Consider the following 22,796-nt stretch of genomic DNA (forward strand, 5'->3'; position numbering starts at 1 on the left):
ATGAGGCGAACAGGGGGGAGAGTTGTGTCCTTCACTCCCACGGTACAACTTATAGAAAACTTTTTTTTTTTTTTTTTCCCTCCCAACAAAACTTTTTGCACTCTGCGCCAGCCATCTCTCCTAAGGCTCCCATCTCAACAGAGCAACAGGTGAAAAAGACGGGGAAGGAAACGACCACAAACCAAGCAAGGATCAAGGGCCTCTGCTTTCTCCCTGCAGCGAAAGCTGCCCCGCACCGGCAAGGGAACAGCCACAGCACACGCGCCCCGTATAGCTGTTACCCCAAAGCTCCCCAGCACCGGGGGGTCGACTCCAGGGAGTGAGTTCTCCGCAGAGGCCCGAAGCACCACGGCGCTGGCTACTGTTTACGGTAATCACGACATCCCCGGTCCTGCCCCGGGCGCTCCTGAACCTCGAGCCCGGTGACCTCCCTCTCCGGCGCCGGGGGAGGCTGCACCGCCCAAGGGCTGGAACTCGGATGGCGCCGGCGGGCATCGTCTGCACCCCTGCATTCGCCAGTCAGACCCCAGACGCACTGAAGGGGCAGCCTGAGCTGCAGGACCCGCCCGCCGGCTCGGAGGGTCCACGGGGGCCCGGCCCGAGGTTGAGGCAGCCCCGGGGGTCCCGCACCAGAGGCCGCCCCCGGGGTCCGACGGCGCCTTCCCGCGGCCCGACGGCGCCTTCCCGGGGCCCGAGGCCTCCCTCCCGAGCTCCGTCCTCCTCGGGCCCGCCGCGCTGCCCTCACCTCGGCCCCGGTCCCCCGCAGGCCGCTCGCCGCCGCCACAGCTGCCGCCCGACCTCCCCGAATCCACAGCAACCCGCAGCCCGGGGCCGGAAGCGGGAAGCCGCGCGCGCGAGCTGCGCGTGCGTGTCTCCGCCCCGAGGGCGGGCCAGAGGGCGGGGCCCGGAAGGGGGCGGGGCCCTCGGGTCCCCGGGAACTGCAGGCTGTTTCTGGCTGACCCTGCGGGAGGGGTCGGGAGAGGATCTCCTCCCGGCCTTGTGGGGGACTCGTGGACTTAGCCGGGAGGGTCTCTGCGGGGGGAGGGCGATCCTCGGGGGCGGGTCAGCGGGGGTGGGGGGCGTCTTGAGGGAATCAGGGGTGCCTGGAGCGAGGGATCAGCGGGCGCCTGGGCATGGCTAAGGCGATTGAGCCTGGGGCGAGAAGTCTGAGGGCAGCGTGCAAGCGATGGCGAAAACAGGTCCGTCGCCTGGGAAGAAGGGGCTGTGTAGGTTACAGGAAGCTAGACAGATCTGGGGGAAATGAGCCATATGCCTCTCAGGGGGCCCCAGACAGCCCAACGTGGGTGCGACCAGATCCCCCATCACACGCTAGACACCCAGGCGGGTGCCATCAGATACTCAAAACATGCCTTCGGGTACCCTCGAATAGGTCAGATTAGGACATTCATCTGGATCTGTCAGTTACCCCGAAGTGTCCAGAATCTGAAAAACATGCCAAAATACCCCAAAGTACCAGACGCCTTCACCCAGGAGCCATCAGATACCCCCAAAGAGAAACGTATCAGAGACCCTACTGGAAACATTTAGATAGTCCCCCAAAACACATACTAGGTACCCCCAATACAGATATTGTCAGATACCCCCACACAGGTATTCAGAGTCTAAAATACGTACCAGACCATCCCCCAACAGGTGTTTTGCGACACCGCAAGGCATGCCAGATGCCATCCCCCTTGCTGCCGCCCCCTCAGGTGCCATCAGAGTTCCCAGCTCTGAGGCTGCTTGTTCCAATCCCGGTTGGCCACTGGTGAGACAGCCTGGCAGTGCCCAGGAGAGGAGCCAAACACCTCTTTCACCAGGTTCAAGCCCACCAGGCCGAGATCTGTCCAAGCCAGACTCCCTTCAAAACACCTACAATCTGTGGCCGAGAGCCCTCACTTCCTCACTTCCTGGGTCACCAGGGCAGAGCTGAGATGCTTTCCCAGAGACCAGTCCCACTGACAGAACACCGTTCCAGTGTTCTTCTTCTTCTTCTTCTTTTTTTTTTATTATTTTAAAAAAGATTTTATTTATTTATTTGACAGAGAGAGATCACAAGTAGACAGAGAGGCAGGTAGAGAGAGAGAGAGGGAAGCAGGCTCCCTGCCGAGCAGAGAGCCCGATGCGAGACTTGATCCCAGGACCCTGAGATCATGACCTGAGCCGAAGGCAGCGGCTTAAACCACTGAGCCACCCAGGCGCCCCTTCTTTTTTTTTTTTTTTTTTAAAGATTTGACTTATTTATTTGAGAGAGAGACAGCGCTCAAGCAGGTGGAGTGGCAGAGGGAGAGGGAGAAGCAGAGAAGCAGACTCCGAGGTGAGCCAGGACGGTGGGATCATGACCTGAGCCAAAGGCAGACATTTAACCGACTTAGACACCCACACACCCCTCCAGACAGTCTTATTACTGGCCTTGACCTCTGAGGTTGGCGGAGTCCCCAGGAACCTGCCTCCAGTTTAAGTCCATTTTGTCATGGTCAAGAGAGGGAGCACGTCCAGGAAATTGGAGTTTCCAGAAGTGTAAGGACGTGCTCCATCAGAGGTCAGAAACCTCACAGAGACTTTTGAGGTCTTGATGGATGCGTAAATGTTCACTCTCTGACTTCTTATGACTTTGGGACTTTATTCCAAAGGCAGTGGGGAGCCATCCAAGATTTTAAGCAGGAAAAGCGGCCTGATCCTTATTGCTATAGCTACCTTGGTCACAGAAACCTTCAGGTTGACATACTTCTCCCCTAAATGTAGAAACCAACTTTCTGAAGGAGGCTGGCAACAAGAAGAGGCGTCTCATGCCTTTCTTTTTTCTTTCCATTGTGCATTTATTATGCCTTTCTCGTGGGCCAGGGACTCTGCTAAGAGCTAAGGAGACACAGAATGTAAGTCTATGGCAGTGTTTCTTAGTCTTGGCACCACTGACAACGGGGGCTGGATAGTCGCTTGTTGATGCGGGGCTGTTCTGTGCATTGGAGGATGATGAACAGCACCCTTGGCCTCTATCCACTTAGAGGCAAGCAGTACCCCCGTCCTGACAACAACAACAAAAAATGCCTCCAGATAATTGCCAACGTCCTCTTGGCTGAGAGCACCTGGCCTAAGAGACATTCAGACACTGATACAGTCGCCCCATCCACAGTCCAGGCTTCCTGGGGGAGGTGGCCGTGGCTTTGTTCTAAAGGGTGAGTAAGAGTTAGGTGGCCAAAGGAGTTCCAGGAACAGCACCCAGTGAGCAAGGTGCAGGTGTGTGTGGGCAGCCACGAGACTTCATGGTGGCTGATTAGTGGAAGGAAAAAGTGGGCAGGTAGGTGGAGGTCAGATCATGAAGAACCTCAGAGGTCAAGGCCAGTAATAAGACTGTCTGGAGGGGTGTGTGGGTGTCTAAGTCGGTTAAATGTCTGCCTTTGGCTCAGGTCATGATCCCACCGTCCTGGCTCACCTCGGAGTCTGCTTCTCTGCTTCTCCCTCTCCCTCTGCCGCTCCACCTGCTTGAGTGCATGCTCTCTCTCTCAAATAAATAAGTCAAATCTTAAAAAAAAAAAAAAAAGAAGGACACTGGAACGGTGTTCTGTCAGTAGGGCTGGTCTCTGGGAAAGCATCTCAGCTCTGCCCTGGTGACCCACCTTCCATAATTTCCGGGAGTGTGACTCATTCCCTGTTCTGTTTAACTTACTGCGGGGCTGTTTCCTCTAAGGGACAGATAGTAACATCTGGCTTTGAAGACCTCCAGTAGGGATAGGCGTGTGGCTGGTAATGCCTGGGAGGTGCCTGCTCTCAGCCCGTCGGGCGTGAGCCACAGCTGATCTGGCCCCACGGGCCTCCTCCACAAGTGTGGGAGCTGCGGTCAAAGCCCAGGGTTGTGGGTCTGTGATTGAGCTCTTGCTTTAACTCAGCAGCCCAGGGGAATGATGATGACGAAGGCAACAGATGCTATCCTTGCCCATTTGTACCAGGCACCACGCTAAGGGCAACCTACACATTTTCTTTTACACCAACTCCAATCTTCTGTGATCTCAAATGGCTGTCCTGAAAGTCAAATATTGTCTCTAGAAGGTGGGGGCTTGATTTCCACCACCCCGCGAGAAGGCTGGATTGAGGCACTCGCTTCCAAAGAATAGAGTAGGGAGAGGGAAAGAACAGTAACCTGGAAGATGTTGTCTTAACCAGGGAATGAGGGTTCATGTCCTCAGGGATGTGAGGTCCATAGCACTTACCCCCTGATCTGATGAGGCCAGAAGGTTCCCAAACCCGTAACCGTAATTACGAGAAAACACCTGACGGATCCAGATTGGGGGCGGCGGGAGGGCATTGTCCTAGACATCTGGCTAATACCTCTCAAGACTGTCAAGGTCAGGAACAATAAGGAAAGACCGAGAAACCTCACAGACCAGGGAGACGAAGGAGACAGGATGATGAGAGAGAACACAGTATTCCGAGTTGCATCCGGAAAGACAGAGAACCCGAATGGAGGAAGAAACCTTGGGGACACATGAGGCGATAATACGGTATAATGCTGATTCCTGAGTTGGGACAAAGGCAGCCATGGAAAATGCCACCACGACAGGAATCCGGGGGAAAGTTAGAAGGGGGGACCCTCTCTGCTCTCTCCACTTTTCTGTGATTTCTTAAATTAAAAGTCGAGGGGAACAATGAGTTAGTCTGTTGTGTCAAGATAGTTAAGTCGACAATGTGGATTGTCGACTGTGTTTGTATGGGGGGCAGAGCGTCAGCGTCTCTAACCCCCTGCACTGTTCAAGGGTGAAATGGACAGCTGTCCTGGTGGAACCACCCAGACTGTGGTATTTTGCGAGGCAGCCCTAGCTGACTAATACACCGCCTGGGGTTTTCGCAGGGACAAAAGCTGAGATTTAGAGGTGTTTTGTGGGCCCTGAGGTAACCACATGGTCCCTGCCCTGAAGGGACCTGGAGCTCTCCAGAGAGCTGAGGTCAGCCTCCAGCAAGGGTGAGAAATGGGATGAAAACACAACAGGCAAAAGGAGGCCATGTGAGGGAATGAGAAGGAGAGAAAGTGGCTGCCATCCAGAGGGCTGAGGCTGAGCCACGGGACTTACCAGAGCTCAGAAAGGGTTTGCCACAAAGGGGGCAGCTGGAGTGGCCAAGGTAGGTCCCTTGCGCCAGCTGGTGCCCGTTGATACATTCCTTCTTCTCTCTAGCCTCCTGACCCTTGTCCTTTAGAACCACTGGGCTCTTCCCCTGTGGGGGACAGAAGTGAACCTTAGAACGCCTCATGCATTCAGACCTACCTTGAATCACGGGGCTCCCGGGCCGGGGGCGTACTGAAAAGCCGGAGAAAGTAGAGGGAGGTTGTCCCTGGCCCGGCCCCCTGACCTTCTCCTTCTGCCTGGTGACCCGACAACGGAGGGAGCTCAGTCTGCGCTTTACCCTGGTGCTTCTGTTACTCCGCTCAATCTTGCTGGCGCCATCCTCGCTCCTAAGGGATGGAAAGATGAACGAGGGGGGACAGCAGGGCCAGAGGGCCATTTTCAGCCTGTCCTGCCGATTGCTCCTGGATCCCACCTGGAATTTGTCCCTTTCCCCACACCCCCTAGTCCTGTTTCTCTTCTGTGGTCTCTGAACTCTCTCCTTCTGCCTCTCACTTATTCACTCAACAAACATTTATGAATGTTTGCAAAGTTCCAGGAACTGTGGGGCTCGTTGTACAGAGGGGACTGCGATGTGGTCTCAAGCTTGGGGTCCCTCAGTGGGCAAGGCTGGACATCCTGGCTCTGTCCATTTCTGCCTTCTCCCTCTGATTCACCCCAACCCTTATATCTAATCAGCTTACAAATCCTACTCATTCTTCCTTTGGGATATCTCTCAAATCCTACTCCCCTCTTTCCCCTAACACTCTGGCCCCAGATCACTGTCACGCCTCTCCTGGATTACTGGTACCGTCTCATTTAATAAATACAGTTGACCCTTAAACAACATAGAGGTTAGGGTCCCTAACCCCCTGCACAGTCACAAATCCATGTCTAAATTCTGACTCCCCACTACTGATCGCCTACTGTTGGCCAGAAGCCTTACTGATAATGTCTACAGTCAATGAACATGTATCCTTTGTTATAGGTATTAGGTACTGGGTTCTAACAATAAAGTGAGCCAGAGAAAAGGGAATGTCATTAAGAAAATCATAAGGGAGAGAAAATATATTTACAGCCCTATACTCTGTTGAAAAAAAAAATCATGTTATCAGTAGACCTGTGTATTTCAAACCCACGTTGTTCAAGGATCAGCTGTATTCATTATAATGTCAGCAGCCAACAAACCCAGAGCCTGTAGAACCTGTTCACTGGCTGGAGATCCCAGCCCTGCAGGCTGCAGCCCCTGCCTGCCCCCAGCCCTGCCTGTGCTCCCCAACATCAGTCACCAAAGAACGGGGCTCCTTAATGTCACCGAGGTGATCTGGCCTTTGCTGACTTCCCTCCCCTTCCCTCTTCCCAGCCCCACCTGACACCATTCCTCAGGCCTTGCCCTTTCTCCAGGAAGGCGCCTCTTTATTTCCCCAATACTCCTCTCCATGGGTTGGCAAACTCCTACTCTTCCATTGAGGACCAGCTCAAGCCGTCACCTCCTCCAGGAAGCCTTCCTCTGCCCTCCCAGCGTGGAAGAGAAGCCTCCCAGACCCCACCACCACCGTTACCCTGGCATTTCCAGGGAGGGGACGGGCCTCCACCTCTCGGCCCCAGCTTAGGGCCGCGGGAAAGCGTGTGCAGATTGGTGCAAGCCCCAGCCCAAAGCGCCCCCCTGTGGTAGCTCCGCACACGTACTCAGACAGGAACTCGAACCAGGTGAGGTTGGAGCGGGCTCCTCCCGGGCTGCCTGACAAGCCAGCCCTCTGCCGGGCCCTGCAGGGTCAGAGCGGACAGACCCCCGGTCAGCGGCCCCTCCTTCCCCAGCTGCCCCATCTCCTGCCTTCTCTCTCCCCCCATTGCCCCCTGGAGACCTCACCATCCCTCCCACTCTGTGCTCCCTCCATGGTCACTGATTGGTTTTCCACAGAAGGGGGCAACCCATCTTGGTCAGACAACATCGGCAGGTCAGGGAGATTTTCTAGCAAATGGCCGTGTCTTGGGAAAGAGGCACTGATTCTCATTTGTGCGAAGGTACGTCATGGCCTCGCTCCTTCCCGGCTCATGTCCCTTCTCCTTGCTCACATTAGTCCCTCCCCACTACCTCTCCTGTCCTTGTTTCTCTCCCCTATCTCCCTGTCTTCTCTACGCCCGTCCCCCACCTGTCCACTCCTACACTGTCCCCCTCTGCTTCTCCCCCATACTTGTCCTCTGCGTCTGTACCCCCCCCCCCCCCCCCGCTCCCTCACACCTGTCCCTCTTCCCACTTACCCATGGTACTGCCGAAGTTCTTGAAGCACCTGCTGGACAATCAGCCTGGGCAGGGGGCAGGGAGGGAGTGTGGGTAAAAACAGCTCACAGGTGCCCCAGGTCATAGACGTGTTCCCCCAGACGAGCTGTGATTGCCCAAACAGGCCCCCTGGTCCTGACGCAGACCCTGACTGGGAGACCCGACCCGTCCCCTGATGCTTTATTGAGAACCCTTCTGAGAGGCCTGGGTGTCTCCTCTGGGATAAGGATGGTGTGGGAGAGAAGCCCCAGGTTATGGGGGGTTGGGGAGGGACCCCAGCCATGACCCTGTGGCTGTCCCCTGGGGTCCCCTCCCCACCGTCAGGGAGACACTCACACGTGCTCGGGCTCCACGTGGTCCTTTTCCATGCACTCCAGCACCGGGGGCTCCAAACCTGGAAGCAGCCCCCACCCCAGGAGGGACAGGCTTGAGGGGACTCTGGGGTAGACCAGCCCTGCCTGGGTCCCCGGTGACCCATCCGGCATAACTGGAGACCTTCCCGATGGGGCTTGCTGTTCGGTGGGGAGAGGCACCAAGAGGGCAGAGAGCCAGTGTCGGGGGCCGCACCCCTGGGTCTTAAGATGGTGGACAACGTGCCAAGGGCTTTGCTTGTGGACCCTGTGGACCCTCCAAGGAGCCCTAAGGAGATACGCTTGTTGTTCCATTCTTTTTTTTCTTTTTAAGATTTACTTATTTATTTTATAGAGAGAGCGGGGCGGGGAGGGGCAGAAGGAGAGAGAGAGAGAGAGAATCTCAAGCAGACTCCCCGGTGAGCGCAGGGCCAACCTGGGGCTCCATCTCATGACCCTGAGATCACGACCTGAGCCAAAATCAAGAGTCAGAGACTCAACGGACAGAGTCACTCGGGCACCCCTGATTCTTACAGAGAAAGCCGCAGGCTCAGAGACTTACTGGAAAGTGGTAGCTTTGGGTTTATAGACTTCAGGTCCCTCTGAAAGCAGAGAGACACAAGCTGTTAGGACAGAGATCCAGAGATAAGGAGAGACATAATGTAGGGGACAGAGGTTGAGACAGGAGGTGAGCCCTAGGGGAGCAAAGGGATTGTAGTGGTGCAGTCCGCTGGGGCTGGAGACCCTGGGGGTGGGATGGGGAAAGGGAAGGGGAGAGGCCGGTTCTGGATGCCCCTCCCCCTCCACATGCCCCCCTACCCCCACCCCAGGAATTCTGCCCAGTTCCTGCCCATGGGACCCTAAGCCCCCGCCTCCCCCCATCAGTAGGTCTTTCCTCTCTCAGGCCCATCTGGGTCCCCATCCAGGGACCCCTCCAGCAGAAACCCCTACCCTTTCGGTTTGAATGCGGGAACCCTCTCCGCCCCCTGGCTGGGCTACCTTGAGCAGTTGGACTGGGCGCGTCCAAAGCCGGAGAGATTTCCAGGGAGCTGATCTCATCGAAGGATGCGGGAACGGACCGTGACCTCACTCTTTTCTCAGGGCTGTCACATTCCTGCGGGGAATAAGCATCTTGCTAAGCTAGGGAGGCAGCGAGGGGGGCTGGCAAGCTCCCCAGTTGGAGGGTCCACAGCCGCCACCTCCAGCCGTAGGCAGGGGCTCCGCTCAGCCCAGGGCACGGGGCTGGACCTCTGTTGCAGCAGCTGAAGCTTGGAGCCATACTTTCCCCAGTCATGGGCTGCAGTCCTGGCCAAGAATGTCCCCAGCTGTGGGCTGGAGCCCCAAAACTCTGAGCTCCAGATTCCAGCCCATCAGGGATCGCTCCCCAGGTCATGGTCCTGGGCAAAGATGCCCCAGACACGGGCTATGGCCCTTGAAGCTGGGATCGCAGACCTGAGACAAGATCTGCCAGGAGTGAGCGGGGCTTCCTTCAAGCTGCAAAGATGCGGAGACGATCTCCCCCGCCTCCCGGATCACGGGTTGTACTTGTAACCGGGGATCCCCTCCTGTGGACCCCCCACCCCAGCAAAAAACCCTCAGTCTGGGGCTGGACTCTCAGTATTCAGGGATTCCCTAATCTTGGGGTACCCCAAGGACAGCCCCGCTGTGACAGGTAAGTCCAACCAGCTACCGGTGAGGAGCTCCTTCCCACCCTCCACGCTGGCCCCTGGGCCCAGAGCTGTGCCGTTATCAAGGTGGCCAGAGGCTGTACCCACCTTGCCTGGGTGCTCTGCTGGGGTCACACCCCCAGACAGACACTCTTGGGTCCAGGCCTGCAGGTCCTCTCCCGGCAGGTTCAGAGCAAGGCTGGCTAGCGTCCGAGGGAGACAGGGCCCCTCCGTCACAGCGGACGCCTCAGGGCTGAGCCTGGGGGAAGAAATGAGGAAGGCAGGTCCTCAGGGCGTCTCTTCTACCGGCAGTTGCCCTGGCGCCAGCATCCAGGGGCCTGGGGGGACCCGCGGGGCGATCCTTCTGGGGCAGGGAGGAGTGGTCAGAATCTGGAGGGGTTTCGGTTCCCTCCATCACAGGGGTCGTCGGGGGAGCCTTGCTGGGGAATTTGAAGGGAGATCCATGTCTTTGAATGGTGGACACATTTTGAACATCTTTGAGTGGCAGAAAAATCATATTGGATTTCTACTTGCGGTGAGTTGGGGAGGGTGTTAAGGGAGGCAGGTGGGGGTGGCTAACGCCCCCCCCACGCCCCCCCACTGGCCTGGGCCTGCTACTGAGTGTGGAATCTGCGTTTGAACCGCAAGTGCATCTGTGGGTCTGTGCACTCCCGCGTGCTCGTCGCACACGAGCTTTTCTGTATGGGTTGGAGGGGGGGAGTGGGCAAGCCTGCAGGGCACGTGTGCACATTTGGGATTGTGCGTGCCCGCAGCGTGAGCCCGCGGTCTTCATTTTGGGACGGAGTGTGTGTTCACTCGGAGTGCAGGTGCTGGCCTGTGCACGAAGACGTGTGCCCGCAGGGGTGCGGCCCTGCCCTGTCCTGGGGGTGGGTCCCAGAAGGCGGCTGTTGGCGGCAGGAGCGGACCTCTGCCAGCTGTCGGAGCAGCTCCGCGACCTCTCCCAGCTGCGTCTCCGAGGCAGGCCCTGGGACTCCGCGGAGCTGGACAAGGTCGATGCTCTTCCGGCCTCTTCGCTGGGGGGTCCGCTGTCCCTGGCTCCCCCAGGCTGGCTGTGGCCCAGATCCTGGAGATACTCGCTGCCCTGCAGGGCCCCCAGGTCCAGGCTGAGGTCCTCCGTGCTGTCCCCGAGCTGCCCGGGCACACCATCCTCCTGTTGGCCGGTGTTGGGGGAGGGAAGAAGGCATTGACTGATGGCAGCAGATGCCCCAGCACCGAGTCCCTGCCCATCCCCCTCCCATCCAAGCTGGGCTCAGCGCCCTGCTCGCGGCAGGTGGGGTGGAACGGGGGTAGGCCCCCCAGCATTCTGTTTAACCTGGGCCTTCAAGGCCTCATTCCTGAAAAGGGGCTGGAGGTCTGGTCTCTACCCGAAGTCACCTCACTGCTGACATTCCCTCTAACGGGCTTGACCTCAGCCCTGCCCCCTCACCTGGCTTGTTCAAGGTCTTGGAATGCAGCTGCGCGGGCCTAAGTTATTCTGCACGCTAATGCCGAGTTTCAGGCCGTGTCGGGGCTCCCAGTCATGTCTCTGGGGAGCGTGGGGGCGTCTCGGCGGGTCAGGACCCTGCCTCAGGCACAAACTCAGAGGGTGTGCCCTCACCCTCAGGAATCCAGAACGATCAGGTTAGTGGCGTATGTTTTTTTAAAGTTGGGTAATGCGAGGAGATCCACGCTGGGCCAGCGAGTTACCAAACTGTTAAATAAGGACAGTACTGGACCCTGCGCTCTACCACTCACTTGGCTCGGGTCCACTGCTCCTGGCCCTGCTCCTTCCCACCCCAGAGCGCCTAAGCCAATCCCTTTCCCTCCTGGACAGGTAGGAGCTCAGGGGACACGTTACAAAAGGCTACAGGGTCAGCCACCTCCACTTCTGGCCCCTCTGTAGCCTCAGACCGCCAGCAGTGTGCCAGGCCCCGTCAGACACTGAAGACACACAGACGTGGTTGGCCACGTGGCAGCCACCAACCGCCAACACACGGCCACCCTGCCACGCCAGACTAAACAGGCCTTATCTTTACTGCCACAGCCACTCCACCACAAGGGGGCATTGTTAGCCCACTTTACAGATCAGAAGACTGAAGCTCAGGGAGCCAGGAAAGCCCGCCCCGGATCACAGGGCCAACCAACAGCAGAGCCGGACTCAAACTCGGGTCTGTCTGGATGCAAGCCCTATGCTCTTTCTCTCCCATCTCTCTCCTCCTTTCCCTTTTCTCTTCTCTCGTGCCCTCCAAATCATTCTATTTGCCTTTTTTTCCCCCTAGCCAGGGAACTTGCCTTTCGCTCTCCTTGGAAAACCTCTTCTCCCAGCCCACCTACAGCTTGGCCTGGAGAACTCCTATTCATCCTTCAAAAGCCAGCTTGGGCATGCCCTCCAGGCTGTTTTCCTGACTCCTCGAGACTAGGGTAAGATGTTCCTCCTCTGGGTTGTCGTGATCTGCTCCCTGGGGACTTTCCTTGTCCAGACCTTTGCTGGGACGGACCTCAGAGAGGATTTGGTGGGTAGGAGAGTGGGTGGGCCTCTCCCATTGCTCCCTGCAAAGCCAATACTGAGACGTGGCCCCAGGCATCTCTGTGGTCTCAGGCAGCCCTCAATAGACTGTCCCAATTGGTGGTCTGAAGGGATATGCCCTCCCATGGACTCTACAAAAGACCCACAAGAGAGGTGCCTGGCTGCCTCAGTTGGTAGAGCATGTGACTTTTTTTTTAAGGTTTATTTATTTATTTTATTTATATTTATTTTAGAAACAGAGAGAGAGAGAAAACATACGTGAGTGCAGGGGGAGGGGCAGAGGGAGAGAGAATCTTAAGTAGCCATCACACTGAGCACAGAGCCCAATGCAGGGCTCGATCCTAGCACCCTGAGATCATGAACTGAGCTGAAACCCAGAGTCGGATGCCTAACCGACTGAGCCACCCAGGAGCCCTGAGCGACTCTTGATCTTGGGGTCATGAGTTCAAGGTCCATGTTGGGTGTAGAGATTACTTTAAAATAAATAAATAAATAGATAGATAGGTAGTGAAGTTAATGTGATTTTTTTTTTTTAAAGATTTTATTTATTTATTTGACAGAGAGAGAGATCACAAGTAGGCAGAGAGGCAGGCAGAGAGAGAGGAGGAAGCAGGCTCCCCGCGGAGCAGAGAGCCCGATGCGGGGCTCGATCCCAGGACCCTGAGATCATGACCCGAGCCGAAGGCAGCGGCTTAACCCACTGAGCCACCCAGGCGCCCCTAATGTGATTTTTTTTAAAGATTAAGAAAAACTTATTTATTTGACAGACAGAGATCACAAGCAGGCAGAGCAGCAGGCGGGGCGGGGGGAGCAGGCTGGTTCCCTGCTGAGCAGAGAGCCCGATGCGGGGCTCCATCCCAGGACCCTGAGATCATGACCTGAGCTGATGGCAGAGGCTTAATCCACTGAGCCACCCAGGCACCCAATAAATGTCATCCAGGGCACCTCTTCCTCTGTACCTCCCCCCAGTGTTGCTCTCTCTCTTTCAAATGAATATATAAAATGTTTAGGGGGAGCTCCTGGGTGGCTTAGTCGGTTAAGTGTCTGTCTTTGGTTCAGGGTATGGTCCCAGGGTCCTAGGATCAGGCGCTGTATCTGGCTCCCTGCTCAGCAAGGAGCCCGCTTCTCCCTCTCTCTCTGCCTCTCCCCCCGCTTATGCTCTCTCTCTCTCTATCCATGTCAAATAAAGAAATAAAATCTTTAAAAAAACAATCTTAAAAAAAAAAATTCCCCGGGACAGGATTGCCAGACAAAATACAGGATGACGGTTAAATTTGGATTTCGGATAAACAAGTACTTTTTTAGTATAAGTATATCCCAAAACATTGCACTATTTGACATTCGAATCTAACTGGGTGTCTTTGGTGTCTTTCATTTTGTTTGCTCCATCTTGCCACCCTACCCCCGGACCATTTGGCTGGGCAGGGCCAGTCCTTAGCAGATGAGGGAGGACAGGGAGTCCCCCTGCTAATGCTTGGCGTGGGGGATTTACGGAGAAGCATCCGATGCAAAGTCGAAAGTGCCGGATAAGGGGAGCTGGGCAGGATCCTGCCCCCCCGCCCCCCTCCCACCTCGCCCCCTCGGAGCTCTCCATGGTTTTTACCCCTTACTTCCTCTTCGTACCCATTTATCCTGCAATGGATGTGGGTTGCTTCCACGCTGGGTTGTGGTGAAGTGTGCTGTGAACATGGGCATACAGAGAGCCCGTTCGCGTCCCTGCTTTCAATGCCTTTGGGTAGATACCGGGAAGGAGGATTGTTGGAGCGGCAGTAATTCTGGGTTTGACTTCTGGAGCACGCACCTTACTGTTCGAGTGACCTCCCTTTCTCTGGAATCTCTCCTTTGCACTGTCGATCCTTGTCCCTCCCACCTCCCCGGATGCTCCTTCTCTGCCTCCGCATCCTCCCTCTGTCCTTTATATGCCGCGGTCCCTCTTCTTCCGTCTCTGGTCGCGGCTGGCTCAGGCTCGCCTGTCCCTCCCGTGACCCGGGCAGCAGCCTCCTGGCGGGTCTCCACTTTCCCCAAATCACTCCTGTCCCATCCCTGGTGCCTGGACAACCTCTGTGGACTCCTGTCTCCTCGGCCACTGCCCGAAAGGTTTCCTTGTGTCTCTGGTTTTTATCCTTCTGTAAATATAAACATGTCAGGACAGCCTCTTGGCCTGGGCCGGGCCCCCCCCCCCCTCTCCTGCATCTGGCCTCCCTCACCAGAGGCAGAAGTGGGAACCCGGCCAGAGCTGGGGGTGGCAGGGGTGGTGGGCAGCGGCGGGCACAGGCTGTCCTAGCTCTGGGCAGCAGGTACACTGAGGGAGGCAGGGGGAGGGGAGCCCCATCCTTTGCTGGGGACCCCGAATCTTTCCTCCAACGTGGCCCGGGTGAGAAAAGGCAGGACCGACCCAATGGGGGGCTTTTCCAGGCATCTGACTAAACAGTGTATTCTGACCCTGACACCCCAGAGAGGATGCCATAAATCCAGGCTCTCGCTGCGTGGACCCTGGGGAAACTTGGGGGATGGGCTCTGTCCGTCGGACTCAGAGGCCAGACGTCCCAGGAATGCTCACTCTGCAGAAGGACTTACTGGGTGCAGCGTTGGACAGTACATGGATAAACTGGTTTTTAAAAACGTAAATAGTTGTTTAGTTCATCGTCTATGAGCCAGCGTGGCACGACCAGGCAGCTTCGAGCATATTGTTTCTCTGGTTCCGTTTGATCAGGTAAGAAAGAAAATCGGTATCGAACAGAAAAGCAAACGAATGACAGGGCAAATGGTCCTTGAGGGGCTCGCAAGGCAGGAAAACCTCAGTCAAGGTTTGCATCCCTGTATGACCTTTACTAGCTCAGTGTGACCTCAGGCAAATCCCAAGCCCTCTCTGGGTCTCAGTTTTCTCCTCTGAAAAATGGGTGCAAGGCTGCCTTCTTGTAGGAGTCCTTGCTGTGTGGGTACAGTGGGATGATGTGTGCACATCGCAAGCCCGGGGTCAGTGGAAGCAGATCTGACGGTGCTTGATGTTTTTCTATTCCGGGGGTCAGGGCTCTCCCTCCGAGGGAGCCGTGACTATGTCAGATGCAGTCACACAGCCCATCCCCTGCCCTCCCAGAGCTAGATGCAGGGGGAGGGATGGTTTAACTCAGCTGTCATAACCAAGTATGATAGAATATTCCAGAAAGCAGGCTGAAGAACTGGTGGGGGGGGGTGGTCAGCAGGCTCTGTCTGAAGGGACAGGAATTCTGGATTGGAATTCTACTCGAAAATCCCCTCTAGGGGCACCTGGGTGGCTCAGTGGGTTAAATTCTCTGCCTTGGGCTCGGGTCATGATTCCAGAGTCCTGGGATCGAGCCCCGCATCGGGCTCTCTGCTCGGCGGGGAGCCTGCTTCCTCCTCTTTCTCTCTGCCTGCCTCTCTGCCTACTTGTGATCTCTCTCTGTCAAATAAATAAAATCTTTAAAAAGAAAAAAAAAAGAAAAAAGAAAGTCCCCTCTATTGTAAAGCACGGAACCCAGAATAATCATCGGTGTAAGAAACCTATTAAGTACAACTCAATTAGGGTAGACAATCTTTAGACAGCTTCCATCGCACAACAAAACCCAAAAACCCAATTTCTGACCACATAAAATAGCATCCGCACGACACGTAAGTGATCTCTTGAACTCACCAAGTTTCACACATCAGTCACATTTCATATTGTTTAAAAAAGCTCTGCCTCTTGGGGTGCCTGGCTGGCTCAGTCGGTAGAGCATGGGACTCTTAATCTCAGGGTCATGAGTTCAAACACCACATTGGGCGTGGAGTCTACTTAAAAAAATAAAAAGAACGAAAAGGAAAAAGAAAAGATCCACGTCTTACCAGTTAGGAGACTATAGACTTTCAAGAAGTCCTACTAGATGTATAAAAGAAAGATGGAAAGAGGGAAGGAAGGAAGGAAGGAACCACACAGGGTGTCTTCCTGGAGGAGGTAACAGCCAGTGAACCCTTGAGGAACAAATAGGAGTCGACTAGGCAGAAGCTACAGGCAGGGGCATTCCAGGCATCAAAAGAACAGGGTGTTCAGAAGCCTGAAGGCTTGGGAGGTCCTGGTGATTTCCAACAACTGGCAAGAGCTCCTCACTGGCTGGAGGTGTAGAGGGGGAACCTGGGCCGGATTAGCAGGCCTGGTGGGTCAAGCAAAAATTTTTTCTTTTTTTAAGATTTTATTTATTTGTTTGACACAGAGAGAGAGAGAGACACCTACAGAGGCAACACAATTAGGGGGAGTGGGAGAGGGAGAAGAAGGCTCCCCACTGAACAGGGAGCCTGATGTGGGGCTCGATCCCAGGACCCTGAGATCATGACCTGAGCCGAAGGCAGACGCTTAACCCACTGAGCCACCCAGGTGCCCTGTGCTATATGCTTTAACTGTCCTAGACCCTTCTTCCTTAATGTGGGGGGCAGTGCCAAATGCCACCCAGAACCCCCTCCAGTGAAGACATGCCTCCCCAGATGCGTGGAGGGGGGCTGCCTGCAGAGGGCTGTCAGCTGTCAGACCCCTGCAGGGAAGTCACACCCCTTCCTGGGCCGCCCACAGGCCACCACTGATCCATGTGGGGACCTAATGGTTTGCTCGTCTCAGCCTGACTTGAGACCACTCCGCAGGGCTGCTGTAGCTCAGAGCTCCCCGTGGACGCTTTTTCTTCCTGTTTCATTCACCCACCTACCCATCTAACCGTCTTTCCTTCCTCCCGTCCGTCCACCCATCCGTGGATCCATCCCTCTGTCAATTCTTCCTTCTTCCATCCATCCGTTCAACTGCCTTCTACTGATCTCCCCCTCCCTCCCCTTTTCCAGGAACATTCCGGTCTCCTCTTCTATAAAATGGGATCATAACCACTCAGCCAAGTTTTAGCAACAGTTCTCTGAAAAAAATGCGCATAAGGTGCCTGGTTGAGTGCCTGTGTGTCATAAAGTGTACTTGCTGCCCCAGTGTCCTCCGCCCCCGCCCGTCTCCGCCATTGGACACCTGCCTGCGTATCCTCCATGCCGGGGAAGTCCAGGTGCTCGGGACTCCAGGCTCCGCCGCTGCTCTCGGTGGCCGAGGCTGCAGCCTCAGGGTCAAAGGGCTGGTCGCATGGCTTGGGATCAGACCCTGTGGAGAAAGGAGGGACCAGCTGTCAGGGCCAAGGCGGAAGGGCTGAGGAGCGGGGGTCTGAGTTTTCTATCTGTTGCTGCTCCACTGGGGCTCGGTCTTCTCATCTATAAAATGGGTTGGTGGAGGAAGATGGTCTCGATGACTTTTTTTTTTTTTAAATATTTTATTTATTTATTTGACAGAGAGAGATCACAAGTAGACAGAGAGGCAGGCAGAGAGAGAGAGAGGGAAGCAGGCTCCCCGCTGAGCAGAGAGCCCGATGCGGGACTCGATCCCAGGACCCTGAGATCATGACCTGAGCCGAAGGCAGCGGCTTAACCCACTGAGCCACCCAGGCGCCCCGGTCTCGATGACTTTTAAGCCAGCCTATAAGCCTCCCTGTCCTGTGCCTGTGGCAGACAGTTGTGTTCAATCATGAGGCTCTTTCCTGCGGATCCGTCACCCCCTTAGGATGTCCCCGCCCCCACCAGGGACAGCATCTCCAGCAGCTATCTCCAGTTAGTTAGAGGGGCTCCTGAGATGACGCTGGTTGGTCATGCCTGCTCTGGCAAAGAAAAGCCTTCATTCAATGGAATGGGTCCTTGAGATCAAATTCAAGCGCCCAGCGCCCACATTTGTAGGGTCTCTAACAGTGGGACTTCTGACTACCTCTGCCCCGATGCTGTATTTGGAGTTTCAGGGACCTCTGGGTGCCGTGGGATGGAGGAGAAAACCAGGGCTTTAGGGTCAAGAAGACTGTGTCCTTGTCTGGACCTGTCGCTAACGGCTGCCCACCCTTTGTGGAAGGCAGCTTGAGGCTCAGAGCTTTGCGGAGGGCAAAGGCACCCAGCGTGTGTATGGTCCTTGGCCACTCTTGGCCATCTTTCTTGCTGTCTAGGTCAGGAGATATCAAGTCTTGGACTCAGCCCCCTGCTGTGGGAGGAGTGGGTACCCCCTTTTCTTTCCCACTGCCTCTTACAGCTCAGTGAGAGTGGTCAACCCTATTCAAATAGGTCCCCCCCCTTCAGATCCCTGCAGAGGTTCCTCACTGCATGCAGGAAGAATACGGAGACTCCTGGCCCAGTCACCAAAGTCCCCCAGGATACTCCTTCTGTGCCTTGTGCCTGCTCCAGCAGGACCTGTTGCATGAGACCCTCCCCCTCCATCCCTGCCCTGAGGCTGTCTGCCTCAAGACCTCACTCTATTTCTTCCAGAAATCCCTGTCCGCCCCCCACTCATGGCGCCTCTCTCACGTGCATGTCATTTCACGGCACTGCCTTGCCATCTGGACTCCCTTCACTCCTCCATCCCCTCTCAAGACGTTCCGGGCTCTGCTGAAACCAGGGAGGGGACAGGAGAGTGCCTAGAGGAGAGGCCTGGGGAGGTGGGTAGTGGTGGAGGACAGGGGAGACCAGTGGAGGGATACATGGAGGGACGGACCAGACCAGCGAGTTCTTAACAGGCACAACGGTGGCTTCAGGTGAGGCTGAGATGGGGTGGGCGAGCGGGACGTCAGATGCTTTTGGAAAGTGCCAAGTTAAATAGATAGCTTGGGTCCCCTATGGCTAGGTGACCCCATGTCCTGGTCTGCTGTGGACAGTCCTACTTAACGCTGAGCCAGGGTGATTATGAGCAACACCCCTGTTCCTTGTCCAAAGGGTCTGTCAGAGGGGAAGGTCAATGGTGTCCTTTTATCCCAACAGGGCTGTCTGCACCTGCTCACGCCCCCTCTCCTCCTGGCTACCTGCAAACACTGCTCCAAGTTCTGGGACCCTGAAACATACACAATCCGGAGGAGCCTCTTATGAATACAAAATTGCCAGGGCCTCTGAACCAGGACAGCAGAAAACGGCCAAGGCAGAAATAAACACGCTTCATGAATAGATGAGTGCCCAGGGATTAGGTGGGCACACTCATGTGTGCAAGAACACCGGGAACCGGAAAACTATGTGGTAGTCCCTTAAAAAAGAGAATTGTAGAGCTCTCATGTGACCCAGCCATCCACGCCTAGGCATATCCCCCAGGAAATAAAATTGTATGTCTTGAGGAGCCTGGGTGGCTCAGTGGGTTAAGCCTCTGCCTTCGGCTCAGGTCATGATCTCAGGTCCTGGGATCGAGCCCCGCATCAGGCTCTCTGCTCAGCAGGGGGTCTGCTTCCCCCCCCCCCCCGCCCCTCGCCTGTCTCTCTGCCTACTTGTGGTCTCTCTCTCTGTGTCTAATAAATAAATAAAATCTTTAAAAAAGTGCATGTCTTCTCCAAAGCTTATGAGCAACATTATTTATAATAGTCAGAAGGTCAGAAGGTGGAAAAAACCCAGATATCCACCAGTGGACGAATAGAGAGAGACAACAGGTGTGGTGGAAACCTACAGTGGAATAGTATTCAGCCACGAAAACAAAATCCTGACACCTGCTACAAGGGGGGGGGGTTCAACCTTGAAAACATTATTAGTCAAGACGCCAGCTGACAAAGATCACATGCTGTGCGAGTCCCTCTATACAGACTGTCTGGGATAGGTGAATCTATGGACAGAGGAAGCAGATTCGTGGTTGCCTGAGGCTGTGGGGGGAATGGGGGGTGGAGGGACAGCTAGAAGATGCGAATTTCTACTGGGGTGATGAGGATGTTCTAAAATGCTTTGTGGTGATGGTTGCGTACCACTGAATGTATTGGAAGTCATTGACTTGTACCCATTAAACGGATGAATCCTAGGATATGTGAATTCTATCTCAATGGAATTGTTGCCCCAAAATATCGCCGGGGCCCCTTGCTGAATTTTGATTGGCTGGGTGCTTATGGCCTTCAGCTCCGTTTCTTTCAGGGTAGACGAGGTCTGGGCCTGCCACCGTGTGTGAGAACATCAGTGTGTCCACCATCCCCGTTCTCCCAGCTCCCCTCCCAGGCTGACTGAGGGACTCTGCTCTGCTGTACCTTACTTAAGCCTTGTATCTCCCCCCTTCCCCACCCTGAAGCCAAGGAGGCATCTATGACTCAGAGAAATGTCCGGACAAAACAAGCAGGCTGTGAAGGAGAAAAACCAGATGTGGAGCTGGGTCCTGGAGGCTGATGCGAGCCTGGAGGAGGAGGAGGAACTGGTCTGAGGGTCAGTCCCATCCCTTGGCTAAGCATGCCGGGGGTCTCAGGAAAGACCGAAGGGTCTGCTTTCTTCACTGGGCAGGGGTCTCATGGAGGCCTGAGGCCCTTGACAGCTTGTGGAGGCCACAGGCAGAACCTCAGACCTTGAGTCTGCAAACCCTGGGGGTTTGGGCTCTGCAGGCTGAAAGTGAAAGACCAAGGATGAGTTTACTCTTTCTGTGGAAGTTTCTGACCCAAGAACTGGCTGGGCTTGACTTTGATGATGCGCTCAGCTCTTATCCTGGCATCTCATGCTGAACCCCAATCTTTGTGTCACAGAGTATAAGCCCTGATGCTCAGGGTCATAGACTGAACTTTGATCCAGGTGTCATAGACTGAACCCTATCCTGGTGTCATGGACTGAGCTCCAATCCCAATATCAGAGACTGAGCTCTGATCCCAATATCAGAGCCTGAGTCCCATCCTGGGGTCATGAACTGATCTCCAATCCCAATTTCAGAGACTGAGCCCTGTCTTGGTGTCATAGACTGAGCTCCAATCCCAATATTGGAGACTGAGCCTCCATCCTGGTGTTATGGACTAAGCCACAATCCTAATATCATAGACTGAAAGCTGACCCTGGTGTCATAGACTGAGCTCTAATCCCAATATTATAGACTGAGCCCCATTTTGGTGTCATAGACTGAGCTCCAGTCCCAATATCAGAGACTGGGCCCCATCTTGATGTCATGGACTGAGCCCCAGTCCCAAACTGAGCCCCATCCTGGTGTCGTGGATGGAGATCCAATTCCAGAGACTGAGCCCCATCTTGGTGTCACAGACTGAGCTCTAATCCCAATATCATAGACTGAGCCCCACCCTGGTGTCACGGCTGAGCTCCAATATTAATATCAAAGACTGAGCCCCATCCTGGTGTCATGGGCTGAATTCCAATCCCAATATCAGACTGAGCCCTGTCTTGGTGTCATAGACTGAGCTCTAATCCCAATATCATAGACTGAGCCCCATCCTGGTGTCATAGACTAAGCCCCAATCCTAATATTATAGACTGATCCTGATCCTGGTGTCATAGACTGAGTTCCTATCCTAAAGCCACAGGTTGAACCCTGATGCTGCTCACAGACTGAGCTCTGGCTCTGATGTTGCACAGTGAGCTCTGGTTTTGGTTGAAGATTCTCTCCCCCCAGGCATTATTTCCAGTGGCCTCTGGTCTTGCTGCCTAGTATTCCCACCCATACCCAACATCAAGCTGTGAGGACCAAATTTGTTTTCTCTCCTCCTACTGTGTCCCATAGCAGTGTGAATGCACTATCTTCCCAGTGACCTGGCCAGAAACCTGGAGACCAGTCTTACCTACTCACTACCCCTCAGGACACCAAACCCTGTCAGAGTGACCTCCCAGACATTTCTCCATCCATCCTCTCTTCTTTCCTCTGTCACTGTCTGAAATTCAGCTCCCATTATTCCTCTCCCTACACAACCACAATTCTTGTTGGTTTTCCCACACAAACAATCATCAACCACAATTTTAACCCCCCTGTTGCACTGTGATTGGTTTACTTGTTCCCTTCTAGGCCAGGAGTCCCATGGGCCAAATCTGGCTCAACATCTGATTTTATAAATAAAGTTTTATTAGCACAAGTCATGCCCATTTGTGTATGCATTATTTATGGCGGCTTTCATGCTATAACAGCAGAGTTCAGTAATTGCATCAGAGTATGTATCCCGCAAAACTGAAAATATTTATTTTCTGGCCCTTTTCAGAAAAAAGTTTTTTGACCTCTGCTCCAGACCATGAGGTCCATGAGGGCAGACACTCTGTTCCACTTTTACATCTCCAAGCCCCAATTAGTAAAATCTTAGGTGTACTGATCGTTTCCTTTATGCCTTGCCTACTGTTAAATCTGCCATGTACTTTGCATTCTTCTATCCTTAAAACAACCCCCAAGTCCCCACTTCACAAAAGAAGAAACTGAGGCTTAGAGACTTGCCCAAGGCCACACCATACTGGTAAGAGGAAGATTTGGGATGTGAACCCAGGGGTTTCCAACTCCAAAGCAGGGGTTTATGACCACCAGGCTATCTTGTGGTAAGCTGATGACTGGACAGGTGGGTGAATAAATGATTGGTTGGCTGGCTGGCTATCTGGCTGTCTGGCTGGCTGGATGAATAGATAGTTGTCTGACTGGATGGTTGGATGAATGAATGGGTGGATATTTGGATGAATGAATGGGTGGATGGCCAGATGGATAGATAGTTAGATGGGTAGATTCTTATATAAATGGATGGATGGATGCTGGGATGCCTGAATGAATGGATGCTTGGCTGGCTGGCTATTTGGATGGATGGATGCATAGATAGTTAGATGGGTGGATGGTTGGATGGATGGAGGCATGGATGGATGGATGGATGGATGGATGGATGGATGGATGGATGCATAGATAGATGGGTGGATGGTTGGATGGATGGAGGCATGGATGGATGGATGGATGGTTGGATGGATGGTTGGATGGATGGATGGTTGGATGGATGGATGGTTGGATGGATGGATGGTTGGTTGGATGGATGGATGGTTGGATGGATGGATGGTTGGTTGGATGGATGGATGGATGGTTGGATGGATGGGTGGATGGATGGATGAATGGGTGGATGGATGGATGGATGGATGGTTGGATGG

At 54.6% G+C, this 22,796-nt stretch overlaps 1 protein-coding gene across 3 annotated transcripts in view; it reads right to left on the reverse strand.

Annotated features, from left to right (window-relative positions):
- ARHGEF18 (Rho/Rac guanine nucleotide exchange factor 18) overlaps positions 1-22,796 on the reverse strand; it is an 80,893-nt gene that overhangs the window by 52,733 nt on the left and 5,364 nt on the right. For all 3 annotated transcript variants that reach the window (XM_045989624.1, XM_045989623.1, XM_045989622.1), the window contains exons 2-10: positions 16,919-17,040; positions 10,321-10,565; positions 9,503-9,653; positions 8,727-8,841; positions 7,714-7,771; positions 7,359-7,403; positions 6,786-6,863; positions 5,344-5,446; positions 5,067-5,208 (exon numbers count right to left, since the gene is read on the reverse strand). In XM_045989624.1, coding sequence (XP_045845580.1) covers positions 5,067-5,208; positions 5,344-5,446; positions 6,786-6,863; positions 7,359-7,403; positions 7,714-7,771; positions 8,727-8,841; positions 9,503-9,653; positions 10,321-10,565; positions 16,919-16,933 — 952 coding nt within the window. In that variant the 5' untranslated portion in view covers positions 16,934-17,040. The remainder of the gene's footprint in view (positions 1-5,066; positions 5,209-5,343; positions 5,447-6,785; positions 6,864-7,358; positions 7,404-7,713; positions 7,772-8,726; positions 8,842-9,502; positions 9,654-10,320; positions 10,566-16,918; positions 17,041-22,796) is intronic.

The sequence above is a fragment of the Meles meles genome, chromosome 20 (assembly GCF_922984935.1).
Source record: "Meles meles chromosome 20, mMelMel3.1 paternal haplotype, whole genome shotgun sequence".
Classification (NCBI taxonomy): Eukaryota; Metazoa; Chordata; class Mammalia; order Carnivora; family Mustelidae; genus Meles; species Meles meles.